Source organism: Nothoprocta perdicaria, unplaced genomic scaffold (genome assembly GCF_003342845.1).
Source record: "Nothoprocta perdicaria isolate Ctin4 unplaced genomic scaffold, notPer1 scaffold_287, whole genome shotgun sequence".
NCBI lineage: Eukaryota > Metazoa > Chordata > Aves > Tinamiformes > Tinamidae > Nothoprocta > Nothoprocta perdicaria.
In genome coordinates, this window is record NW_020455518.1 from 320,593 (window position 1) to 344,010 (window position 23,418).

Genomic DNA, 23,418 nt, shown 5'->3' on the forward strand with positions numbered 1-23,418 from the left:
ATAAGCCCCTTATTGATCTCTTTATAAGCCCCTTATTGATCTCTTTAGTTGAAGCCGGAGAACGGCAATGTTAAGCCAGACTTCCCAAGGCGTTTAGCCAGGCCAGGGCATGCTAACAAGAACTTGACATTGGTCCATCAGAATTTATTTCACTAAATACCTCAGGTTCAAGGGCAAAGTGCTGCTGCTCTGCAGTCCCAGCGCGGCCTCCTGGAGCTCCACACGTGTCCTCATTGCCAGGCCTCAACTGACTGGGGCATTTTCGGTGCAGAAGGCGCGGGACAGGCCCTGGGATCACACCCAGGGCACTAAGGAGACACATCTAAAGGAACACGTCAAGTCCTGTTATGTGGCTGTCCTAAAACCCAGGGGAGAAGAGGAATGCGGATGTTTTATGGATAAGCTGGGAGGAAAAACTGCATGAGCTCAAGTACCCGCTTTTGGAAAGTTTATTTGTAGCTAGTATTTSAGCACGTTCAGAGTTTGAGGAGGAAGGTTTTAAAAAAATAAATCTTTTTGATAGGAAATCTGTGCTGAGATGCTCCTGCCAAAGCAGGTAGCGTGTGTGACTCCATCCCACTTTTCCATGCATCCCGAAGCAGTGGTTTTGCACTAGTCAGTGGAAGAAAGGTCAGGGAAAGAAGATACGGGGATTTTATCGCATGATCTTCTCCTGAAATGTTAAACATGAAGTTAGGCCAGCTCAAGTCAGAGAACCTGCTGGCATCTTCAGCAGCGATTCTGCTGTGCTGGGGTGACCGCTTTGGTGTCAGCTTTGTCACCTGCACAATACGGGGGGCTGAGGAGGGCCCTGATGTGCTCTCCTGGTGGGAAGGTCCTCRTTGGTGCCACCGGTAGGACCTGCGYGATGCTGAGCTCTGGAAGGAGCTGCCGGACCGCGGGGCAGGGAGCAGAGCGGGGGCTCCGGGAGCCTGCCGAGGGATGAATTCATCTCTCGTGTGGTTATATTGGCGACCATCACGTATGGAAGGGGGGAGATCAGGTTTGTGGTGGTGGAGCAGCCCTAGGGATCCCTGGGGACGTGGGGTTTGTCCCTGGGGCGGCGAGGTGCGAGAGATGGTGCGGAAATGGAGCGGGAGCAAGCGCTGAACGCGGCAAACGCGCCGGGGAGCGGGCTCCGTGGAGAGCGTGGACAGCGTCCCGGAGACCCACGTGCCTGTCTGCGAGGCCCGGGGGGTGACCCGGGTCCTGCCCAACGTGGTGGGACGGCACCGGTGGAAGGTGGACCCGCATCCAGACGGGCGTCTTTGGGAGGGAGGAGGCGAGCTGGGGCGATCCAAATGCCAGGTGGCTTTTGTGTCCCTCCTAAATGGCCCGAAGAGCAGCGGGGAGAGGGAACCAGGGCTCTTCTCTCGCTGCTGGTCCCGGTTGGAGTGCGTCAGCCCTGGATCATCTGGTTTGGAGCGTGTTGGCTGTGGCTTGTGCGGGGTGAGGTTGCTCCTCCAGGTCCTTCCTTGGAGCTTTAGTTCTCGGAGCTGTTTTCCCGTCAAGGGGAAAGTTGGCTAAGAGCCTAAGTTGGCTCTTAGGGTGGTCTTAATTCCTCGTCATGTTCACCCCGCGCTTTGCCGTGGGACATGATCGTTTGAGCAGAGGTAACTGGAACCCAGGGTTAAATTGGTGGCTCCTGATTTAATCCAGGGTTAAATCAGTAGCTCCCTTCTGCCGCGGCCTGGGGCGAGAGCTTTGTGAGGAGCGAGAAGAGCAAAGGCTCTGGCCTCGTGCCTCCAAAATTAGCCCTACCCTGCACACACACACAGCGCCCTACGTTACATTTACAGTAGCATCTCGTGGAAGGAGAGGCCCAAACGACAAAGCTGGGCTGCTCCTTCCTGCTTCCCTGCTCTCCTTCATAGTAGGAGAGCCTTGGGCTTGGAAAGGAAGGAGGTGTCGAAGGGAAGGAAGCAAAGCTAAGGAATTAGGTCTTGCTGAACATCACCCAAGTGCAAACGCCGGCTCTTGGTGGGAAACACCTGCCCAGCAGCGTCCTTTGGAATGGCTTGAGAGCGTTTGCCTTGGAGAGCAGCCTCCAAGGTGGTACCGAATCCAAAGCTCTTGTGCCGAGCTGCGTAAAGGGAAGCTGGAACGTGGTGCTGTTAAAATTCTTGATGAAACTGCCTGGTTAATCCTCGCCCAACTAGCCCCTGCTTCTCTGCTTGTCGTTGTGGAGTAGAGGGGAGGTGGTTAGAGGGGTTGTCTGTGGAGGGAAAGGGAATTGAATATTGAAATGTGGCTTTCTTTATGGCAAGGCACTAACACGACTCCCGTCTGTATTTAAATGCTGTTCCCAGGTTACGACTATGGCTATGTCTGCGTGGAATTTTCACTCTTGGAAGAGGCCATCGGATGCATGGAAGCCAACCAGGTTGCTTTACACTTCGGTCAATGCTGCTAGAAGATTTATGTTCTTTTTTGGTGGGGTGGTGGAAAGCCAATGAGCGGTTTTATTTTTTGAACCGTTGAAAAGAAGATGTGTTCTTGCATAAAACCCAACACTGCGGTTTAAATAACTGTTCCCAGAAGCTTGCAGAGGGCTTGGGATTGCCAGGGTGAAGGAGCTGCTGGCCACCGAACGGTTGGTCCTCTTTCCTCCCTGGCGTACGGGCAGTCTTTGGCCCTGATGAGTTTGTAGTGTCCCGGGGCAATCCAGTTGGGAAGAACTTGGGACACGCACATAGACCTGTGGCTGCGGCCTCTGGTGCGCAGCTCCGAGCCCAGGGTGCAGCCCGTCTTYGGGAGGGCTTGACCTTCAGTTGTGCATCTCCCCATGGATCCCCATGGATCTCCTGGCCTTGGGCGAGCTGGAGTTGCGTACGAGAGGTCCGCCCCGGCGGCAGTTGCACCTGGTGAATCTGAAGGTTTCCTTTTAAATCGCAAAGTGGCTTAAAAATTCGGGAGAAGCCTCCCTGGGACCTGGTGCTCCATGCTGGGGCCCTTGGCCACCACACAAGGGCCTGGACACGTCCGAGAAGATGCACGTTAGCCCCCTCCTTGGTGAGGGTGCCTCCTTCGCGAGAAAGCCCCTTTCTCGTTGATCCTGTCTCCATCCTGCCTTTCTCCTCCCGATTTTCTTAAGGAAGAATTCATTCAGCAGCTTGTACCCGAGTTTGACATCTCGCTGTTGGCGGAGTCCTGAGTCAGGCTCAGGGCTGGGCATGTCTCGAGGTCCCACTGAGCGTTTGCATTTGTCTCTATCTGCACTTGCAGAGATAGTGTAGCCTCTAAAAACGTTTTACACAAGATTTCTGTTGCTGGGAAAGAGCCYGGCGCATTCCCAGCAATAGAGCAGAGGGGCAAAATGAGGGAAAGTTCCAAAATTGTCAGTTATTTTTACCATTAGTGATGACTTTTTTTCCCCTCTGCTTCAGGCACTGTCACAGCTCCCGATTTATTGTCTTGTCACTGAGAAATCTCTGGTTATATATGACCCTCCTTTTAACCAAATACTTTACATATAGTTCCCCCAGCTCTGCTTGCAGGATAGTGTCTCCCTCTGCAAAACCCCTTCCCAAATACCTGGGAATTGGGGATTTCCTGCTGTTCTCTGCAAAAGCCCTTCTCATAAAGCTGAGATTTGAGGAATTCCTCCTCTGCCTGGTGTTAAAACCTGTCCCTTCTCCCACAGAGAGCATCCCGTGGTCCTGGGACAGGATTTACCCCCCTCAGCTCCGATGAGGTCCGTTGCTGCAGCCAAGTGTTTGCAAGTGCCCTGTCCTAAGCTGAACGGAGGGCTTAAGGGAGCCCAATAAATCACTGAGCCACAGGACGAGGTCCAGGCTTGGCCGTGGTCTGGTGGTGCTGCAGGAGTCCTTAGCTAGAGGAAGAGGAGGAAGGAGGAAGGAAGGTGGCCCAAGGAGACGTGTAACCTCTGGAGCATCTGGTGTAGGTGTCAGATAGGTATCAGATAACAGATATGTATCCGATATCCTGATATGTATCAGATATCCCGGCTCCATCTCTTCAGGGTGGAGCTCTACGGGACTATTGCCTTCAAGTGCGAGTTAATCTGGATTGCTACAAGCTGCATAAACCCCAAAACTTGTATTAGCTAAACCGTAGCCTTCGTGATTCAGCTGTTTTCAGGAGCTTATCAACTCTCCTTGTCAAGTCCTGTTGATAGGAGAGCACMAATAGGGAATCGGTGTCAAGTCCCGGTGCCGTCCTGGCACCTCCCCAGCTAGCCGGGCTCTTCCTCGCTTCCCTGCAAGGAGCAGCTTTTCCAGAAAGAGCATTTTAATGCTGCCCAATGCCCTTTTAACTGCCCCAGCTCAGAGGACAATTGGTTGTAGCCCTCTATTGTGTAGTCCCTGTGGTGAAAAGTCCTTTCCTTTCGTTGGGCCCAGCCCAGCCTTGGTTTCAGATCCTTTCCCAACTTGCTGAGCGCAGCTTTACCAGGTCCAACTGCCGCCGTTCGGCGAGGCCAGCGTGTGCGCGTGGCTGCTGAGCTCTGAGGGGGCTTTCTGGCAAATACCCCGCGTTAAACACCAGCCCGCTGCCATGCCCTGGTTTTGGATGGGAGTTTCCTCCCACTTCTACCTTACTGTGGCGAAAGCAACTGAAATAACCCCCCTTTTAATCGCTTGTCCACGTTGCTTGTTGTGGGGCAGGTCCTTGCAGCTCCGAGGTCCCGCCTAAGGTGTGCGGAACGCCGTGGGTTGCCCCTATTGCTAGGCCAGCGGTGGTTGTGCTTAGCCTAGAGGCTAAGCTGGTTTTGGGCTGGCGCTCGCTCGGGCAGGTTGGATCGGAGCGGCTCTGCGCGTGGGCCCTTTCGGAGGGTGTTTGGCTCGTGTTGGTTGTCACCCGGCTCTGTCGTTGACTGTTAGAAGACTTCTCTTTGTGTCCAGCTGCTTGTCCGGTGGGGAGGCAGAACGATTTTGGGTGGAAAATGGAGTTTGTCTGGGAAGTTGCGTGGCTTTTCCTACGTAATCTTCCCCTCCTTCATCCTTGCTCTCTATGGCTTCCTGGTGCCACGTGGTTTATCTTCTGRCGTTGCCTTTGGTGCAGTCCTGCCTGGGGGCACCGTGTTGGCTGCCTGGGCCACAGCCCTGGGGACATCTCCCATGGGTTTGTTCTCGCCATGTGATGGGATCTACTTGACCACCTGATTTCTCTTTTCTCCTCCTCCGTCCATAGAAGCCCACACTGAAAAAGCTCATTTTTGGTTACAAGAAGGTCGGATGGGAAGTGGAGGCGCCTTTAGGTCCTGTCCTGTAGGATAAAGGCTGGTGAAGGAGGAGAAATGGAAGGATCCGGGCTCTGCTACGTGGAGATGTTCCTGTTTCCACTCAAGTGGAGCTGCCCTACACATGTGGAAGCAAAAGAGTTTGTTGGAAGCCCAAGAGCAGAGGGTTGGTTTCAACCAACAATGTAGTCAAGTCTTCCATGTTCCCTGCAATCCCAAACATAGCAGTGCTGGCAGTGTGGCTGTTTCCCAGCGGGAACCCTAACCCCTTCCTGCTCCTTCCCTCCTGTTCCTCGAGCAGGAGGTGAAGGGGTTGAGTTGGAGCATGACCTTCCGCAGGTTCTTCCATAACTTGCTCTCGTGTTGAAGCCCTGCTCTGGGGCACCGAGCGCTTCCCAAGGCCTATTCTAGTGCGGGGAGCAAGAAACGTGTTGGGATTTTTGAGAGAAACTCCCTGTCCAAATACTTGGGAAAGAAAAACATTTTCCTTTGGGGGGCTGTGTGGGCTTGTGTGTGTATATGGGCCTGGGATTTTTGCCTAAAATCCACAAATCGCATCCAGGAATGGAAGCTGATGGCAACCTCTTGCGTGTTCCCACCAGCTACCTCCCTTTCCCCAAATGGACCTGCTTTTAGCTGTGCGGATTCCTCCGGTTCTCCGAGCTGCTTCCGTGTGGGAGGAGAGAGGCCCGTGGCCCTGGGCTGCCTTTCCCATCCGCATCCCAGGGCTTTACCCAACCTGCGGATGAAGGAGTCGCCCTTTCCCGGCTCGCTGACCCGCACACGTTGTCATTAGATGGGAGGCTTCCYGAGCAAGGAAGCCTTGTGAGATCTTCTGCCAAGGGCAGAGATCTTGCCCGGGTAAAACTACAGCCTCTGTTCTGCCCCGTCTCAGCAAGCAAACCAAATGCCAGCCAGATTCTTTTAAAATGAAGTGGGCTTCGAACTGCGGGCAGCAAAAGCGAAGCCACGTCTTCTAGCTCACTCTTAGGCTCCCAATTTGCCACCTCCCTCCGTTTCCCTGTGCTCCTCTTCCCAAATCCCATCCCTTTCCCCTCCAGCCTCCCTGGTAGTGCCTGCATGCTCTGCTGCTGCTGCTAAACCCCTGCTCCATGGTGAGCTCCTGGGATCACGTAGCAGAACCCCCCGAGTGTCCCCGGTTCGTGACAGGGACGAGCGACACGGCAGCGGGTGTCTCTGCCCTCGAGCGTTGCCGACTGTTGCACAATCGTCCGCTCCCGGTGTTGAATCTCCTTGGGGCCGCTGTACAGATAGGTTATTCCCGCTGCGTAAACGGGTTATTCCAGGTGAAACCCACTCCAAAACGGAGCTGCCTCCTTGGCCAGTTGTTTTCTCCTCACTTGATTTTCTCTGCTGGGTTGACGGGAGCAAATGTGCGATGGTGTCGCTGTGAAACATCCCTTCTTTCCGTGTAGCTCTCAAATGTCTTGTTGGCGGGGTGTTTCTCTGGGATAGATGCTCTCATTCGAGTGCCAGGAGCTCGAGCTGGCAGGAGGGAGCAACGTGACTACCTGAAAATTGTTTAAATAACTTTATCTGTAAGTAATTGCCGAGATGAGCGTCCAGGCGTCCCCGGCGGGCTGATTTATGGTGTGCAAGTGCACACAGTGCTGCCTTTACTCTGTTGGGTGCTTTGGAGGTGGCCTGGGATGGGTAGTTCCMAGTGTGGATCCACTGTTGGGCAGCAGGACCTTTGGCCGGGCCTGGCGTGGCTCTTGTAAAGTGATGGGGCATGAAAGCTTGGGCTTGCAGAGGTGAAATGCAGCACACAGCAGTTAAACCCGCTCTCTGCCTCTCCCGCAGGGCTAAAATTACAGCCTAGAGCACTCGCTGGCAGAGCAAACTCCGCAGGAACAGCTTGATTTCCGTCGCTGCCAGCGCGTGAAGCTCTTCCCTGCGCAAGATGCTGTTTGGCGTGCTTAGGCTTGGTTTGTTGGGGGTGTTTTGCCTTGAGCTCCAGCACTGTGTTCCTTGGGTGCGGGATGCAGGTGCTGCTCGCTCTGTGTGACCGTCAGCTCCTCTSCTCCCAGCCCCTTGCTGGAATATCCTTGTGTCCAGCAGGAAAASGTAGTATCAAATGCTATGTGTAAGTGCAGGTTTCCCTTAAAACAAGGGGCAGTTTTTTACCCAAGAGCGTGGGCTGTTCCTGTTCCCAGGTTACGTGGGTTTGGTCGTGTTGGCTTTCGAGTTTGACTTAGGAAGATCTGTAGAACAGCCGAGTGTGCTGTTCTGCTGGCAGTTGTTTTTCCCCGTGGCATCAAAAGCGCTTCGGAGGCGCGTGGCGAATGAGCAGCGCTGCTAAGAGGGGCTTGGAGCAGAGCGCTGGCTCGTGTACGAAGCCAGCTGGCGATGGCAGGAGAAGCAGTGAAATCCCTTGATCAGGCTCCGGCCCGAAAGTCGCCAGGCCTCCTGCCCCTAATTTGTGTTGGCGCTTTGAAGCCGCCYGTTAAGAAAGCCGACAATTAATAAAGCTGCAGATGCGCTCTCAGAAATTCCCTCTGTAGTCTGGAAAGCGGCTGGTGCTGGCGTGGCTGAAGTGGCTCAAAGGCAGCGCGGCGGCGGGGAGGGCAGCGGCTGCCCGGGGGCTCGGTGCTGCTGCGTTCATTCCCGACGCACGGGCAGTTGAGGGTGGGTTGCTGGGAACAGGAGAAGAAGAGGTCGAGGCTAATGGCCCAAGAGGAAAATGGAGCCGTGCCTCCTGGCATCAAGGGAGGCAGGAGAACTGTTTGCTCCTCTCCAAAGAGCCATGTTCAGGTTGCTTTTCTGCCAAAGCGTGGGATCTGTCTGTGGGGTGAATACTGGGATCTTCTTAAGAATGGGGGTCTTGGTCTTTTCTTTCCCTCTCAGGTGTGCGATGAACTCTTGCAAGTCAAGAAATTCGAGGTTCTTGGAACTGGGATACCTTCAGAGAGAGGAGCTTGATTTTTACCACTTCTGCTGAGATTATTGGAAACTTGCAAGCAAAAGGCTAAATATAGATGTTCCATAGTTTGAAGAGGCAAGATCAAAGCTCTGGGAAACAGTGGGCAGTCAGCAACTTTGATCTGAGGAGTTCTGTTTCCACAGAGTTTGACTGGAACTGTCTTGGGGATGAGGTTCTTCACTAGTCATGAAATAAGATTGAAGTGGAGAAACAGGGGCTGAAATGTCTGCGTGGACTGTGGTGTCTGTTACCTCTTGGTCGAAGAACTTGAGGAAACGGGTCTTAGCTCAGAACGGCACCCGGTGTTGTCACCTCATTCCCCTGCAGGCCATGGGACATCTTCAAGGCTCTTTGTAGGGCTTGAATTGCTGCAAAAAAGTCACAGCTCCCATCCACATGCTGCAGGAAGAGCCTGGAGGTGGTTGAGAGCAGTGGGTGCAACGAGAGGGCCATCCTCTGCACCGCAGAGGGAAGGCACACACTTTTTGTCCTCCCTTCTCGTCTGAGAATTGCTTCTGGCATCCAATCTGGTGGCCCCTCTAACCCAGTATGCGTGAGCAGTGCAGCAGCTGGAATAACCCCAGGCACCRGTTCAGCTTAGAGGTTGACCTGCTGGAGAGCAGCTCCACGGAGAGGAACCTGGGAGTCCTGGTGGACACCAAGTTAACCATGAGGCATGGGAGCCCTCATGGCCAAGAAGGCCAGTGAGCTCCCGGCTGCATCAGGAGGACGTTGCCAGCAGGTCAAGGGAGGGGATCCTGCCCCTCTACTCAGCTCTGGTGAGGCTGCAGCTGGAGCATTGGGGGTAGTTCTGGGCTCCCCAGTATAAGAGGGACGTGGAGCTTCTAGAGAGGGTCCAGCAGAGAGAGACAAAGATAATTAAGGGACTGGAGCATCTCTCATATGAGGAGAGACTCAGTGAGCTGGGTCTGTTTTCTCTGGAGAAGAGAAGGCTGAGAGGGGATCTGATGAAAATGTCTAAGTACATGAAGGGGGAATGTAGGGGAAGGGGCCAAGCTCTTCTCAGTGGTGGCCAGTGAGAGGACAAGAGGTAATGGGTGTAAGTTGCAACCCAGGCGGTTCCATCTCCATGTGAGGAGGAACTTCTTCACTGTGAGGGTGCCAGAGCCCTGGAACAGCCTGTCCRGGGAGTCTGGGGAGTCTCCTTCTCTGGAGGTCTTCCAAACCCACCTGGATGCCACCCTGTGCCCCACGATCTGGGTGTCCCTGCTGGAGYAGATGATGGAGTAGAGTTCCCTTCCAACCTCAACCATTGTGTGATTCTGTCTGAGAGGTTCTCAGTGCCACTGGGTGAGTGGCTTCCTGCCCCTTGGGCCGTGAGGAAGAGGAGCGTCTCCAGCAGATCATCTCCACCGCTTGGCACCACCTCTCAGCGCGGTTAGTCATGAGCTGGGCAGGATGAGCAAGCCGCTGCCGAAAGTGGATCTCCCAGGGGACAGGGAACTGAAATCTAATGTGTCATATAACGAATTACACTTCTAATGAAGCTCGAGGTTGTAAAGCTCTAAGCCGGAGATGTAAATATTTAGATCGCTGCAAGTACCTTCTTTAGGAGAAGAAGAGCCAAGTATCTCTCSACTGTTTCCATAAACAACGGGGGAAGGCTTAGTTTTTGTGACATGCAGTAGATGACTTAGCAGAAAATGAGCAACGTTCAGAGAGGCTTCGTGTACCTCATTTGAGCCAGGATGGCAGTAAAAACCCAAGMAAACTTCTGCTGTATTTTTCCATCCCTGCTCTCAGGAGCAGAGTTGATAGAAGAAGTGGTTTTTAGTCCTCGGAACCTAATATCTGTTTTCTTACGTGGAAAATGGGGCTGTGAGGTCTCACTACRAATGGGTTACAGCCCTAGGTGAAGGCCCAGCTTGGACATCATTGGAGAGCAGGGCCGAGGGCTTGTTCCTCCTGGCAGTGTGTCCTCCTGTGCTTAGTCCATGTGAGGTGAATTTACCATCCAGAGCCAACTGCTCTGTCCATTGCACTCAATTAACTCTGTCTTTTCTGCTTGCAGCGTGTATGGGGGCCTCATTAAATATCAGAAGTGCCCGTTGTGGTGGGCATCCCTAGGCGCCAGTCCCCCGGGAATGATGCCCGTGCCYGCTGCCGAATCCACGAGGCGCAGCCGGGATTTCCATGCGGAGAGCAGAGGCAGCCCGTGACGGCTCCAGGTGCCCAATTAAACGAATGCAGAGGGGAGCCGTGAGACCTGCCTTGGCAAGGAGCAGCCTTCGGGCTGCTCTGCTGCCGGTTTAGGCTCTGCTGCCGGTTTAGGCTCTGCTGCCGGTTTAGGCTCTGCTGCCGGTTTAGGCTCTGCTTGCGCCCAGCAGACCCCGGCTGCTCTGCTGAACCTCCAGCACTGCGCTCATCACGCTGGGCAAGCTGGGCGGCCGCCGCTGGGCAATCTCCTGCTGGAGTGTTTGGGCTAAAGGGCACGTCTCTGGTTTGCGTGGGCTCTGTAAATGCACGATCAAATACACTGGATGGCCTAGGAATAACTTTGCTCCGTGGAGATGTTTTTTCCAATGTGTTTTTTTTCCCCCCCAGGATAGGTGTTTAGTGTGCTGCGGGTTTGGATACCGTGTTTCAAGTGTCTAGGTCGGCAGCTGGGCTTTTCCTCCTGCCCTTCCAGCTTCGTGTGGCCTTTAATAGTTACAAAGTCCCCCTGAGAGAAGCCTGCAGGAAGGGCCTGGGGTGGGTTAGTGCATCCGATTGCCTTGTGCTAACATTGTTTAATCTCTATGTTGTTTAGCAGCCGTGTGGGATGAGATGACCTTTGAACGAGAACGTGGCTGTATAAGTATTGAGAAATACGGCCAGGCAGCGGAGCAGCAGTTTGGACACTCCAAGTGTGTGTTTCACAGTGAGGATGCAACCTGGTTCATGTTCTTTTGAGGCCCTGGTGCAGGTTTCTGACTTGGTGTCGTAGCTCCCCCTCTAACAGGTCCTTAACCCACCCTCTAACAAGTCCTTAACCCACCCCTCGCTTCTCTTAGCTGTGGCACCAAGCCCTGCTACTAACAGCAAAGCATAAAAGTTCTCCCCACCTTAGAGACTTGAGCTCCTGATGTCCCGTGGTAGGTGAACGTCGGTGAACAGCGATGAAGAGTCTGCTGTGAGTGACTGGATCAGAGAAAGAGCTGCCAAAGCCTCACAGATCATGCATTTCAGGTCATGTATGGCCCAAAGGTGACCCTATAGCGTGTAGAGTCCCTAAGCACTTGCTTGGTGGTTGCAGCACAGAGCTGTTGTCCTCCTGATATATTTAAACCAGAAGCACTTGGGAGTTCCCGACTTGGAGAAGAATTGGGGGTCAGGAGCAGAGCAATAACATATAGAGCRCTGGCATAGTCTGGGAGGGAGCTTGGGGGTGTATTTGCAAAAAGGGTGTCGGCTGGGGGGAGATGAGGTGTAGAGCCCTGGAACAGGCCGTCCAGGGAGGTTGTGGAATCTCTTCCTCTGGAGGTCTCCCAAACCCACCTGGATGCCACCCTGTGCCACATGATCCAGGTGTCCCTGCTGGAGCAGGAAGGTTGGACTAGATGATCTCTAGAGGTCCCTTCCAACCTTAAATATTCTGTGAAAAGCCCTGCTGTGCAGGGAGACTGATGTGTTGGGAATTCATCCAAGGCTAAATTGAAGGAAGACAACAGGAGGTGTCTTGGCAGCTAGATAGGGTGTCTGGGGAAACAGGAATGCACTTGAAGGATGTTGGAGGAAGTGGTGGCTTCTGCTAGAGGACAAATGACCTGGGTGGCCAGAAGGAAAGGGAGGCCCRAGGAAGGCTGTCTGGGATTAGGGAGAAGTGGAAAGTTGTACATCATGGAGACGGTCCCAGTGCAAGGGGATAATGAGTTTTGTGCGAAGCGGGTTTGAAAAGAGGCACCAAGTGCTGCCTGGGATAAGATAATCCCTAAATTTGGTGTATTTAGCGCCTGCATCTTTAGCACTCTTAAGTTCTCCTAATGCCCAGCTCTGCCTCGGTGCCCGTGTTGCCTGACGTGCCTGAAGCTGTGCCTGCTCGCTCAGCGTTGCTGGTGGCAGCTTTGGGCTCCTGCTCTCAGCGGAGTCGCTGCGAGATTCGTTTCAGCGTTGGCCTTGGCACAGCGTGAGACGTGTGCTAGCGCGTAGCAAGGGCTCTTGGATCCCTTTGGGGATGTGACCGTTCCCAGAGATCCACCACCTCTGCAACCATCATCTTCCTCTGCGTGTCTGGAATCATCATTCCCGTTTGTCGGCCACTCTCCAGACACTAATAGGCCAGGCCAATAAAAAAGAAGTCAACTGAGGAGCAGGAGAGGGAGGCTGAGAGCCCTGGAGGTGCTGCTCCATCCCCACTCCTTTTGTGCTGTCCTCCTGCAGGAACTTGTCATCGGTACCGGATCAGTTGTACATGCCCAGGCTGTGGTGCTTGTGGTGCTGCCCAAAAACCTGGAGACAAGACTTCAGCATATGGGCGAATCAGGGTGAAAAGCCACTTTCTGGGGCTGCGAAGGCTGCTTTTTCCCAGGCATCCAGCTGCTCTCCTGCCGTCCCTGGAGTCTTGCTGCTGGCCCCCATGCCCASAAGCTGCTGCCTTGCGAGTCCCACCAGCAGCTGGAGCTGGAGCTGTGCGAGTTGGGGGGAGCTTTGGTTTCAGACCTTGTCTCTTTGGTTTTATGTGAAGTCAAATACCTTGAGGGCAAGAGCCCTGAGCTCTTGTGACCAGCTCGCCYGCCTTGGTAGTACTGAGACAGCAGCCCTGCCACTAAAACGGGGAGACTGGGAAGTGGTGGTTCCATTTGCCTTTGTAATCCTCCCACAGAACCCAGGAGGAGAAACACCCGAAATCGGGGTAAAAAAGGCAGGTAAATACCCCAGCTGCAGCCTTCGGCCTCATCCAGCCTCCTGCCTCCCTGCGCTCCGATGCGGCGGCTCCTGAGGACAGTGGGATCTTGCTGTCCTGGGAAGCGCTGCAGGCTTCCCCATTCCCACTGGGGATGCTCTCTAGGCTCCCGAGGCAGGAGAAGCCAAGTCGTTAATTAATTAGAATAATTCTTAACATGATTGTTGTGTAACAACTCTGGGCTGGCCACCCTCGTTATGATAAATATGCATCGAAAGCTGAATTAACATCACACGAGCGGGGCCGGTTTTGATATTTTAACGTCGCTGCTTCGCCGTGCTGCCCGTAAGCGGAWTTTTGTTGCGAGCTTTGTGTGCAGTTTTCTGTTGTTGCAAAAGCCGTTTTTCACTTCGTTTTTAACAGTGGAAGTGCCAGTGTGCTCTGCCTTGGTTGTTACTTGGTGAGGTGGATGCAGGAGCCTTTCTTTCGTGGCACGGTGATGCTCATCCGTGTCTCCTTGGGGTTTGGCAGCTCCTTSGGTAGCTGTCCAAGCCTGACCTGTGGGGCGAATACTTGGAGAGGAGTCAGCTCCTTGTTAGCAGGGAACTCCGAAAGGAGATTTTACTTGGCCTGTAAATGTTTGGCTRTATTTGGTTAAAGCAAAGGACGGGGTTGGTTGGAGGGTCTGTGCCGTAGTGCAGAAGCTCTTGACATCTCGAGCTTTCAAGCCACCCTTGGAAGCTCCAAGATTTCCAGAGGAAGAGTTTGGGAAAACCTTGGTGTTGGTGACACGTTTCCTGCTGTGATCTCGGTCTTGGAGAGTGTGGATCCCTGTTGCTGGTGAGTTCAGCCCTCCTCAGACCCCAGATATCATCCGTATGAGGTTGCCAACAGGCATGAAAAAATACCAGGGAGACAAGTGCCAGTGCTAACTGGGAGACAAGCAGCTGATGGGGTAATTCCTAAGMCTGCTTCCATGCCTGGCTTCTTAGAGCTCTTATCCAGAGCCTTCCACATCCTGGGGATCCTTGCTCGTGTATCTGCAGCTCTTAGTCATTTCCCCTGCTCGCTGCGGTTAGCTGTGGTCTGCTCAGAGCAGGGGGAGAGGTCCTCTCCTTGCTAAAGTGATGGAAATGGAAAATCCCAAAGAAGGGAATTAAGGAGCAAAGGGCAGGTGAGTTGCTTAGAGGGATGGGATAAAATATGGGAATAGAGGGGAGCTGGTYGTGGTGTGGGGCACGTCGTGCTGTGGTGTGTCCCGGGCTTTGCTTTCCTTTGTGCTCGCCTGGAAAATCGTTGTAGCTTCCCAAAGAGCTGCGGTGGTAGGAAGCGGTGAGCTGAAAGCTGGTGAGTTTTATCCAGAGCGTTTTTKGGGGGAAAGGAACAAGATATAACGGAAGAAGAAGCAGCAGCAACGAGGAGGTTGAGAGGGAAGAGGGTTTGGAAATGCCTGGGCTGGAATCTGTTAATAAAGTGGGGGAACGAGGGGTTTACAAATCCCTGAGAAACAGAATCAGGATAACGTGCGTCCTAAGCGAAAGACACGTTTTGATGTTAAATGATGATTGCAACCCGGAGCATGGCTTTATTAGAAGGAAATCAGAGCTTGGAAAAATGAGCAGGCAATCAGCAGGGCGCTAAGGAAATGGGTGATTATGCAAGTGACACCTTTGGCAGCCTCCGAGAGCTGAATTCGCTGCAGAGACCAGCGCCACGTCCACTTAGRAGAAAAAAATGTCGTGCGTGAAGAGAAAAACAAGAGGTTTCTGGCAAGCTGCAGCCGCAGCAGCTGGGGGAAGAAGGAAGCTGGACGATGCGCTTGCCCTGCGAGCGGAAGGCTCCTCGGATGGCTCGACCTCCTCCCCAAAGCCCTGTGTTGAGGACGCCTGGCCAGCCGGCTGCTGCTCCACCTGCAAAGCGGAGTTTAGCGGCTGCGTAGTGGGAAAGAAGCCTTAAATGAGATAAATGTGTATGGGCCTAGGGGGATGAGATGCTCTTGGTCGGTGAGGAGCGGCTTGCAGAGGAGGGGAGGTGGTGAAGGGCTGCCCTGTGGTGTGGGCAGCGCCAGGAGGGCACCTCTGTGTGCTCTCCAGCTCTTCCCTCTGCCCTCCTGCTCCGTAGCAGCTGGGCACGACGGGGCACACGTGGATGCGGCGCCAGTTCCTGGCACTGGCACCTCGTTCTCTGGGGCTCTCRGCTTGCTGTGCAGCACCCTGAGGGGTGCCTGCAGCTCCCTGCCACCCGCTGCCCCGTCGAGGAAGGGCAGAAGGGCAGAGCAGCCGCTCGCCCGGAGCGCGCGAGCCGGGGACCYGAGCTGCAGCCTTGGCTCGTGGCGCTCGTGGCTTCGGCAAGAGCAGCCCGGGGGTCCGGCCGGGACGCGAGGCGTCCTGTGACCGCTGTCCTGGCCATGCTGTCCCTGCAGAGCGTTGGTGCCGCTGAGCTCCCCCTGCGTCCTGTGGGCCCGGGCACAGGCTCCGCGTGCTGCGCACTGCCGGGAGTGCCGCTGGGAATGCCRCCCRCTCCRGGCGCCTGCCAGGCCAGCCTCCGAGGGCTTCTCTTCCTTAAAAGCCCGGSCACGGGCTGCGCTGCAGCCACGCTCGGCGCTTGCTGGGCTCCCCGCGCRCAGCTCCAGGGCCACGTTTCCTTGAAGGAACGTCGGACTGGCGCGAGGGCTCCYGGCAGGAGGGCGCCGCTCCGGTGCCGCTTCCCCATGCATTCCTCCTGGAGGAGCAGCCTAGGGAGGCTGCCCAGCCGCCCCTTCCCGGCACCAGGCCCCAGGCCAGCTCGAGAAGGGCTGTGCCGTGCCATGCTCTGCCTGCTCCATCGCTGCTCCTCCTGGCATCGCTTGCCTGGCTCCTCTGGAGCGAGTCCGCAGCTCYGTAGCTCGAGGCTAGAGCGGGCGAAGCTCCTGCAGGCTGAGCCCGGTGACTTTGCTCCCCTTCTCCGTTTCGCTGGCGAAACGAGAGCTTTAGAAACGGGGAGCGTTAAGCCCTTCCTTTGAGCCTTTGAGCAGCGCCGTGCGCCCGGCACGCTCGTCACTCACGCCCTTGTCTCTGCAGGGAACGCTCTGCATCGGCGGCAAGGAGGTGACCCTTGAGTACACGCCGTGCCCGGAGTTCTGGCGCTGCAAGCGGGTGAGTGTGCGCCGAGCCGCCCGCGCCGCCTGCGTTAGAGACGTCCCCGGGGCTTGGACTGCCTTGAGGGGCAACCTGTCCTGAAGCTCCTGCATCTTCGGTGTTTCCCCTGCCGCCTTTGTGCCGGTTTTGTGCCCGTGCTCTTCCCGTGGCTCCTGCAGGACAGATGCTCCCACCTAGAGTCACCTGGGGAGGAGCTGCAGAGCACAGAGCTGGGCCTGTCGCCCCCTTCACCCTGACTGCCAACAACCAAGAGGTGGCAGCAAGTGGGGAAGGGGATTTGTTTTGGGGCCAGCATCACTTGGGAGGGGGAAGGTCCAGTCTGAGCTACTAGCGAAGCACCGGAGCGGTGTGAGCAAACCTGGGCTCAGAAGTTGGGTGAAAATCCTCTCTGTGAGGCAGYGCCAGCTCTGAGCTGTGCCAGCTCTTCCCCTGGCCCGATCCCCTTCCTGCTGCTATTGCCCGTCCCCTTTCCCAGATTCCCACCACAACTTTTCCGGGGCTATAACTTGCTTCCCCCCCTGGCATACGCTGCTCCCGCTGCGTTCGCGACGCGCCTGCCTCACGCTCTGCGTCTTCCCTTGCAGTGCAAGGTGTGTACTGTGGGCTACCGCTCCTCCTGCTCCTACTGCAAGCTGCCGAGAGACGGTGAGTCAATCCGCTGCTCCCCCTTGCGTCCTGTTTGGTGAAAGCTCCACCTGCCCTCGCGAGCGAGCTCGCGCCTCCTGGTTTCGCTGTGCTCCCGGGGGATTCGTCGCGCAACGCTGTGGGGCACTAGTAGTCCTGCGTCGTGTAGACCCTTCTCCCCGCCTGCTGTAAAGGTGCTGTGGGTGCACGTGCAGCTCCCAGGCTCTCGGTGCTTGTGAGGCCTCGTGGCRAGGACCCACCTTTGGGGTGGAGGGAGCTCCAGCCAAAACGCGTTCCCTTCAGGATCCGCTTTCTTCTGGATGAGCAGGTGAACCGGGTGCTCTGTAACCTTGGTCTCTGCCATTATCTTTCAAGCCGATTCCTGGTGTTCATGCTCATGCACCCGAGGCAGAAGGTCGTTGCGGTACTTGCTGGTGCACAGCGCCGTGCCCTGACACCCTGTCCCCACGGACACCGTGCTCAACACGGCTACGGGTTGTAGTCAAAACTGCCGAGGAGCAAATTAAGCAGAGCCTTAAGGTGCTGTGAGGAGTGATTGTGCACGTGCCTCTTGCCGACTTGGGTGCGGGYGTTTTTTGGATTGTGATAATGCTTGTAAAACGGTAACCCCTGTAGGACTCTCTCTCAACTGCGAAGTGAAATAAGTCTCTAGGCATGTGCAGTCGTTACCGTGGCTTTGCATGAGCGTGTGCCTGCTGGGCTTGAGGTGGGTTTAACACGTGTCTCTTGCAGGGAGCAGAGCAGGCCCCGAGTCCAGAGGTGGCCCCGAGGGAGAGGAGGCGCCGGCTGAGCGAGAATTCCGTAAGAGAACTGCTCTSCCTGCCTCCGGGGCTGGGCTCGCGTCCCTGGCGGGTGCAAGTTGCTTCAGGGCCCTGTCTGTAAAGGTGGGGATGAAAACCCATCGTTGGCAGCAGTTCTCACAGCCTGGTTTCACGTGCCACGTTTACACGGGGTGCCGCTCGTGGAGGGTGCCCAGAAGTCTGCAGGCTGCAAGCTGGAGATAAGTTAGTGCAGGACTATCCAACACGAGCTCTGCTGGCAACCAAGCAGAGCAGCGTGCAGCTGCCTCGATGTTTGGGTGCTAAATGGTTGCAAGTTCCCACCGCCCAACCGGAACGAGAGCTTGGAAATGCTCTGGGGGGACATCTARGGCAGCTTCACCATGCCAGGTCTTGAGCTCTCATTTCTTCCTCTTAGTGGGAAGAGACCTCAAGATCTCAACAGAAGGTAAAGGCTGGTGACCTCTGGCTTTGCTGCCCCATAACTTAGGCTTCCCTTTCCGACAGCTTTAAAAACGTAAGGCGAGGATGTCTTTTGAAGTGAGACCTCGTATTTCAGAGGTCCTCAAGCACAGATCCTTGGTGGASTTTGATTTTCCTCTTAGGGCATAGCCAGCCTGCAGGGAGAGGGGGATCCATATAGTGTCCTCCTCATCTGTGGGTGAGGAGGTGCCTAATAAAACTCRGTGATTGAACTGTGCTGCATTGCACTTAGTAGCCATAGCTTGTTTGTCCCTGGTTTTCTTTTAACATGGAGATAGGGTGACAGTTAGTGGTCTGTGATGCTGCTCAGCCACGGGGGTTCAAGAATAGATCGGGTAGAGTAGCGGTACCGCTACAAGGTGGGTTCTTGGGGACCTGGAAGAGCCAAATCCCAGTCCATCCTTGATGCACATTTGGCCAGGCAAAAGCCAGGGCCAAAAGGAGTCGGAAAACCCTCTTGGTGAAGGACCCCCATGAGAAACAAGGCAAGGGAAGGATGAGCTTATGTATCTAGCTTTCSTTTTCCACACTGTGTGTGCATAAAGTGTTAAGACGTGGGTTACACAAAGGACATAATCGGTTAAGTAGTCTTTTCTAAAGTCAGCTCCAGTTGCTAGAGGACAGTGGAAGAAAAGATCTGCTGAAACTCTGCATATGGAGCCAGCCCGTTTATCTCTTCTCTAATAGCAGAGACAAAGCTTGAAAAACCGGAGCAGGAGCTGCCAGGACAACCAGGATCTCCCAAGCAGCCTGTCCAGCCCGCAGCTCCTGCTGCAGAGCAGCAGTGCCAGCCTCACGAACAGGAGCCCAGGAAGAGAGATGAAGGGAGGGAGCGGCGGCCCTCGCAGGAGAGGAGACGGGACGTGGACYGGCACCAGGAGCTGCCTTCCCAGAGAGAAGCGGAGGAGCCGACGCCGCAGGATGGTGGAGGAAGCCGAAGTGAGTGGCCGAGGGGCCAAATCTGGGCTCCCAATGACTGCGTTGTGTGAGACCATCAGCAAAAGGGATAGCATATCACTAAAACCTCAGGATGGTGTTTCCATATGGAAAAAATCCATGGCATTGGGTGTGATCACGGGCTCTCCAGCTCCAAAGGTGTTGGCGAGTGCCCTTTAGGCAAGTTAGATCAGGGTAAGATGTCTCCAGGCTGGTGCAGTCAACTTAGCACAGCACCAAGAATCGCTTTGGGCAGAGTTCTGGGCATCCTTTTTGCCTTGGACTGGACTCCTCGGAGTAAGGGCCTATTTTCTTTCCCCTGGGAAAGGGAGGTGAGCGATCAGAGAGGGGAGTCTGAGTATCATGCAAACGGGAGAGGAAAAGTGGTGGCTTTCAGAGTGCAAAGCAGCCAGCAGCTCAGGCCTTGCTCCCCAGCCTGCTCTCCTTCCTCTTGGAGTGCAGGTCAGTGCAGACCCCCCCCCCACATTGCTCCCCCTTTCCTGGAGCAGAGCAGGGCTGTGTGTGTGGTCAGCGAGTCCTGCTCAGGGCAGATATCTTCACCCCGGCGGGAGAAATCCACTACAAGAAGTCATGACGTGGATTGCTCCCGTTTTAGTTTTCAGTCGGGATGAACCTGGGCTTGAGTTAATCTTTCTGCCATGCTTTTTGTCTTCCCMTTGCTGCCGGCCAGCCCTCATGCTGAAGCGCATCACTCGCTTCACCCCGCCGGAGGTGATCGTGGGGCTCCTGGCGCCGTACGTGCGTCTGTCCACCTCCAGCGTGCGCATCATGAAGAACAAGGCTGGCCGCATGGGGCAGACCTACGGCTTCATTGAGCTGGAGTCGCACGCCGTGAGTAGCTTCCYGCCCTCTCCCCCTGCCCCTTCTGGCCTCTGTAGGCGGTGGAAGTTGAGAACTTGAGGGAATGGAGGGATTAACCGGATCTGCGAGGTAGCTGCCCTGCAGCTGTGGCCTCTCCTGCTTGCCTGGCTGGATGTGGGGAGTATCTGTGTGCTCTGTAGCTTCAGGAGCCAAGGATTAACTCTTGGCATCACGGCTGGGATGCTGGAAGAGTTTCTTGCTTCGGTACATCCTGTTGTAGACCCTCCCAAACTCCAGATGTGTCTCTTGCATGGACTTTTTGTTTGCAGGGGCCTCCAAATTAATGGTCTCTGTTTGCAAAGGGGCAAATCTTAATTAACAGGAAGTGTCTCATTGGAAGGTTCATGTTTCTCCTTAGTCAGGGTGATACCCAGAGTCCATATCCGTGTTCACATTGGTCAAGAAGGTATTTGGGGCAATAGCAGCTGTTGTGCTGTGTGGTTGAGGTAATGGGAGAACCTGGTTCTTGGCTGGCTGCTGGAATGGTCGCAGGACAAGCAAAGAACCTTCCAATGGATATGGCTTTTCTGCGACATCCTAAATACCTTCCAGTAATGGTTAGACAGATGTGTTGTATTTCACTCCCACCACGATCTTCTGGCTTCTGGTGTAAAACCTTCCCTTCGGGCAGGTAGGATTTGGGAAATGGGCTTCTGTTTCCTCCTCGTGAACATGAAGTTCTCCTTCATCTTCACAGGAGGCGCTGAGGTTGCTGAAGATCCTGCAGAACCTGGATCCGCCAATCTGCATTGATGGACGCACGGTGGAGGTGAACCTTGCCACAGGGAGGAGACGGTACGGACGGAGGAGGCAGCAGAGCTGTCCCGTGTTGTCATCCTGAATGCCAAAAAGCCGGCACGTGGGTTAGCACCAACATTCCCACAGCCTGAAAACTGGTAGGAGAGGTGGATCGGAGCAGGAGCTTCAGTGATTGAGTGGTTTGGGATGAACCATTTAATCAGGTGGCCTCCCTTTGTGGTCCAGCCATCAAATCTCCTTCCGAGGAGGTTCATGAGTTTGACTTTTTAAGGAGCAGTTAGAGAGAGCTGCCTTTCTGCTTCCGCTGAGTGTGTTGGCCTCATTTTTATGTCAATAAAAATGCCTGGCTGTGTCCGGGGACGGGCGCAATCCGACGCGTGGCCGGAGGASATGAGATGCCCTTCCAGTCTCTGTGGTCCTGTGGCTGGTGTGGTGTGCGCCGAGGTCCCACTGGTGTTTTTAACCTGCAGCCTTTGTCTCCACAGGAACGACTATGGGGAGCGTGGTGACAATTCCTACTACGGCCCGGTAGGTCCGCAGAGCTTCCCAGTGGAGACAGGAGGGAGCACTGGGGAAACAGGCTGCTCCCTCTGGGCTGCTGAGACGTCATCGTGCTGGAGGGGGAACAGTCACCCAGTGCGTTCTCCACCGTGCCAGTAACGCTGGCACGACGACGGGCCCAGAGGTGCAGATGCTGCTTGAGAGTGTGGTGGGCTGGAGTGTTGAATATTACACCCTTATAGAGCAGCACTCTTCCATAAGCAGCTGTTCCTGGGCTGCAGGGCTCTTCCCGTGCAGAATGGCCTGGAGATTTTGCTCTAGATTGCCCTGAGCACCTCGTGTGAAGCTGCTCTGGTGCTTTGCAGCGCTGCTGGCCCCCCTGTCAGATGAGAAGGCGCGTCAGCTTGATTGCTTTTTAGAGTATTTACATGATTGTTTTCCTGCACTCGGAGCCTGTGGGAGGGAGGAGAAACAATGTGGTGTTTGTCAGAGCCTGATCTGTTTGTGTTGTTCACTTATTCCAGGGCAGAAGAGGCATGAGGGACAGGAGGGGCGGCGAATCGCAGAGATGCACCAGAGCACAGTGTAAGCTAAGCTCTGCCTCACTCCTGCTGTGCAGGCTTTTCTTCCTTAAAAGGGCACTGACATGTAGAAATCATCCAGAAAATATTTTTAAAGGCTTAAAAGTAGGTTTCCTTGCTACACCCACTTCTTAGTTCCTTTGCCAATTTTGTTTAGTCATATTTTCCTATTCAATAATGTGCTTCTCTCTCCTCTTACTGTGCGAAAGCTACATGCAGATAAAGGAAAATTGCTACTTGCTTTCCTTGTTGTGTCAAAGTGATGGAACAAAATCAGCCTGGCAATTACCAGAGGAGACAGAAGAAAATATGCTCTGTGCAGCAGGGCCAGGAGCTGAAAAATCTCTCCTGATGATTTTACTGGTRTATGTGCAGTACTGCTGAGTTCTGTCTAATAACAGTTAGGAAATGAAGAATATTCCTCATAATATGGGGCGCAAAGCCTGGGCTTAGCCCTGTGCTTCTGCTGTCCCTGTAGAAGCAGTTGGCTCTCCTCTCTTGTCGAGGGCTTTTGTGCACTTATGGGGCACATGGGAGCAGAGGAGAGTCATCACTTAAGAAAGGAGATTTTGCTGCCAGGACTGCAGAAGGACTCTGGTTCACAAGAAAGCAGAGCTCAAACTCCTCACCCCGTTCTGGGGGAATTGCTGCAGTTYAGGAGAGCTTTGCTCAGTCTGGTGTTGTCAGCTGGTGATCTCTGTGCAAACACCAGGGAAGTTTTCCCAGAGTTTTAGAACCATTGTGAAAACCCATCTYCCTCCTTACCAGCTGAAGAATGAAAGATGTAGGTGGAATGATGTGAAGATACTCATGCCTCCCTCGTCAGGATAGAAAATTTCTTCTTTCCCTTCCTCATCCTTTTGCTGGTGYAGTATTTGTTAATGCTTTTTTCTTTCCAAAAGGCAAATTCGCCTTGGGAGTTTCTGATGTTGACTCTTCTCTCTCTGTTCAGCTCCATCAGACGTGTCCACATACATTTATGATCCTGAAACTGGGAATTACTATGATCCCATAGCTGGGACATACTATGACCCCCGGACTCAGGTAAGCGCCCAGGAAGGAAGCTCTGCCCATAGCACCTTCCTACAAACTGTCCTTCCAAGAGCAGCTTTTGCAGCTGGAGCCAGAGGAGGGCTGGGATGGGACAACACAGGTGGGTTTTCCTCTGATTATGTAAAAGGGATCCCTTTAGGAACAGCTCGATGGGAGGCAAGGCCAGGAACCCCTTAGCTGGGTGTTGACCCGTTTACCTTGGCCTGTGAAGTCCAGTTTTTGGAGGGCTTTTAGACTCCTCTGGCTTGGACAGCCTTAGAGGCAGAGGGTCCTCACTAGTTTTTATTGGAGATATGGGAGTTAAGACTGTCAACTAAAAGAGGGACAGCAGAGCTCTGCTTCCATCTGGGGTTTCTTTGCTCCCCAGCCCAGTGATAGTTACAGGGATGCCAAAACCAGCCATCTGCAGAGGTTCCCTGGGACTGCGGTTGTGTTTTCCGTGCTKCCGTGGGCTTTGGGCTAATCTGCTCCAAATGCCTCTTTCAGAGAGATATCGCCATAGACCGAGACGCCTGCTCGTCACCTACGGAGAGCAGGAGGCGGCGGCATGGRAGCCAAGAGAGGACGAACGAAAGGAAGGAGCCGCACGGCAGGGACAACAGGGACAGAAAGGAGAAAGGGAAAAATACTGGTGCTAAGGTAAATCCCTTCTGCGGGCACTGTGCTCAGAGCGAG

The 23,418-nt window shown here is 54.5% G+C and overlaps 1 protein-coding gene across 1 annotated transcript in view; it reads left to right on the forward strand.

Moving 5' to 3' along the window:
* RBM6 (RNA binding motif protein 6) overlaps window positions 1-23,418 on the forward strand; it is a 38,733-nt gene that overhangs the window by 9,315 nt on the left and 6,000 nt on the right. The window contains exons 6-16 of the mRNA XM_026041526.1: window positions 2,310-2,383; window positions 16,047-16,121; window positions 16,709-16,769; window positions 17,502-17,570; window positions 18,719-18,970; window positions 19,659-19,819; window positions 20,547-20,644; window positions 21,094-21,136; window positions 21,634-21,694; window positions 22,643-22,734; window positions 23,230-23,382. Coding sequence (XP_025897311.1) covers window positions 2,310-2,383; window positions 16,047-16,121; window positions 16,709-16,769; window positions 17,502-17,570; window positions 18,719-18,970; window positions 19,659-19,819; window positions 20,547-20,644; window positions 21,094-21,136; window positions 21,634-21,694; window positions 22,643-22,734; window positions 23,230-23,382 — 1,139 coding nt within the window. The remainder of the gene's footprint in view (window positions 1-2,309; window positions 2,384-16,046; window positions 16,122-16,708; window positions 16,770-17,501; window positions 17,571-18,718; window positions 18,971-19,658; window positions 19,820-20,546; window positions 20,645-21,093; window positions 21,137-21,633; window positions 21,695-22,642; window positions 22,735-23,229; window positions 23,383-23,418) is intronic.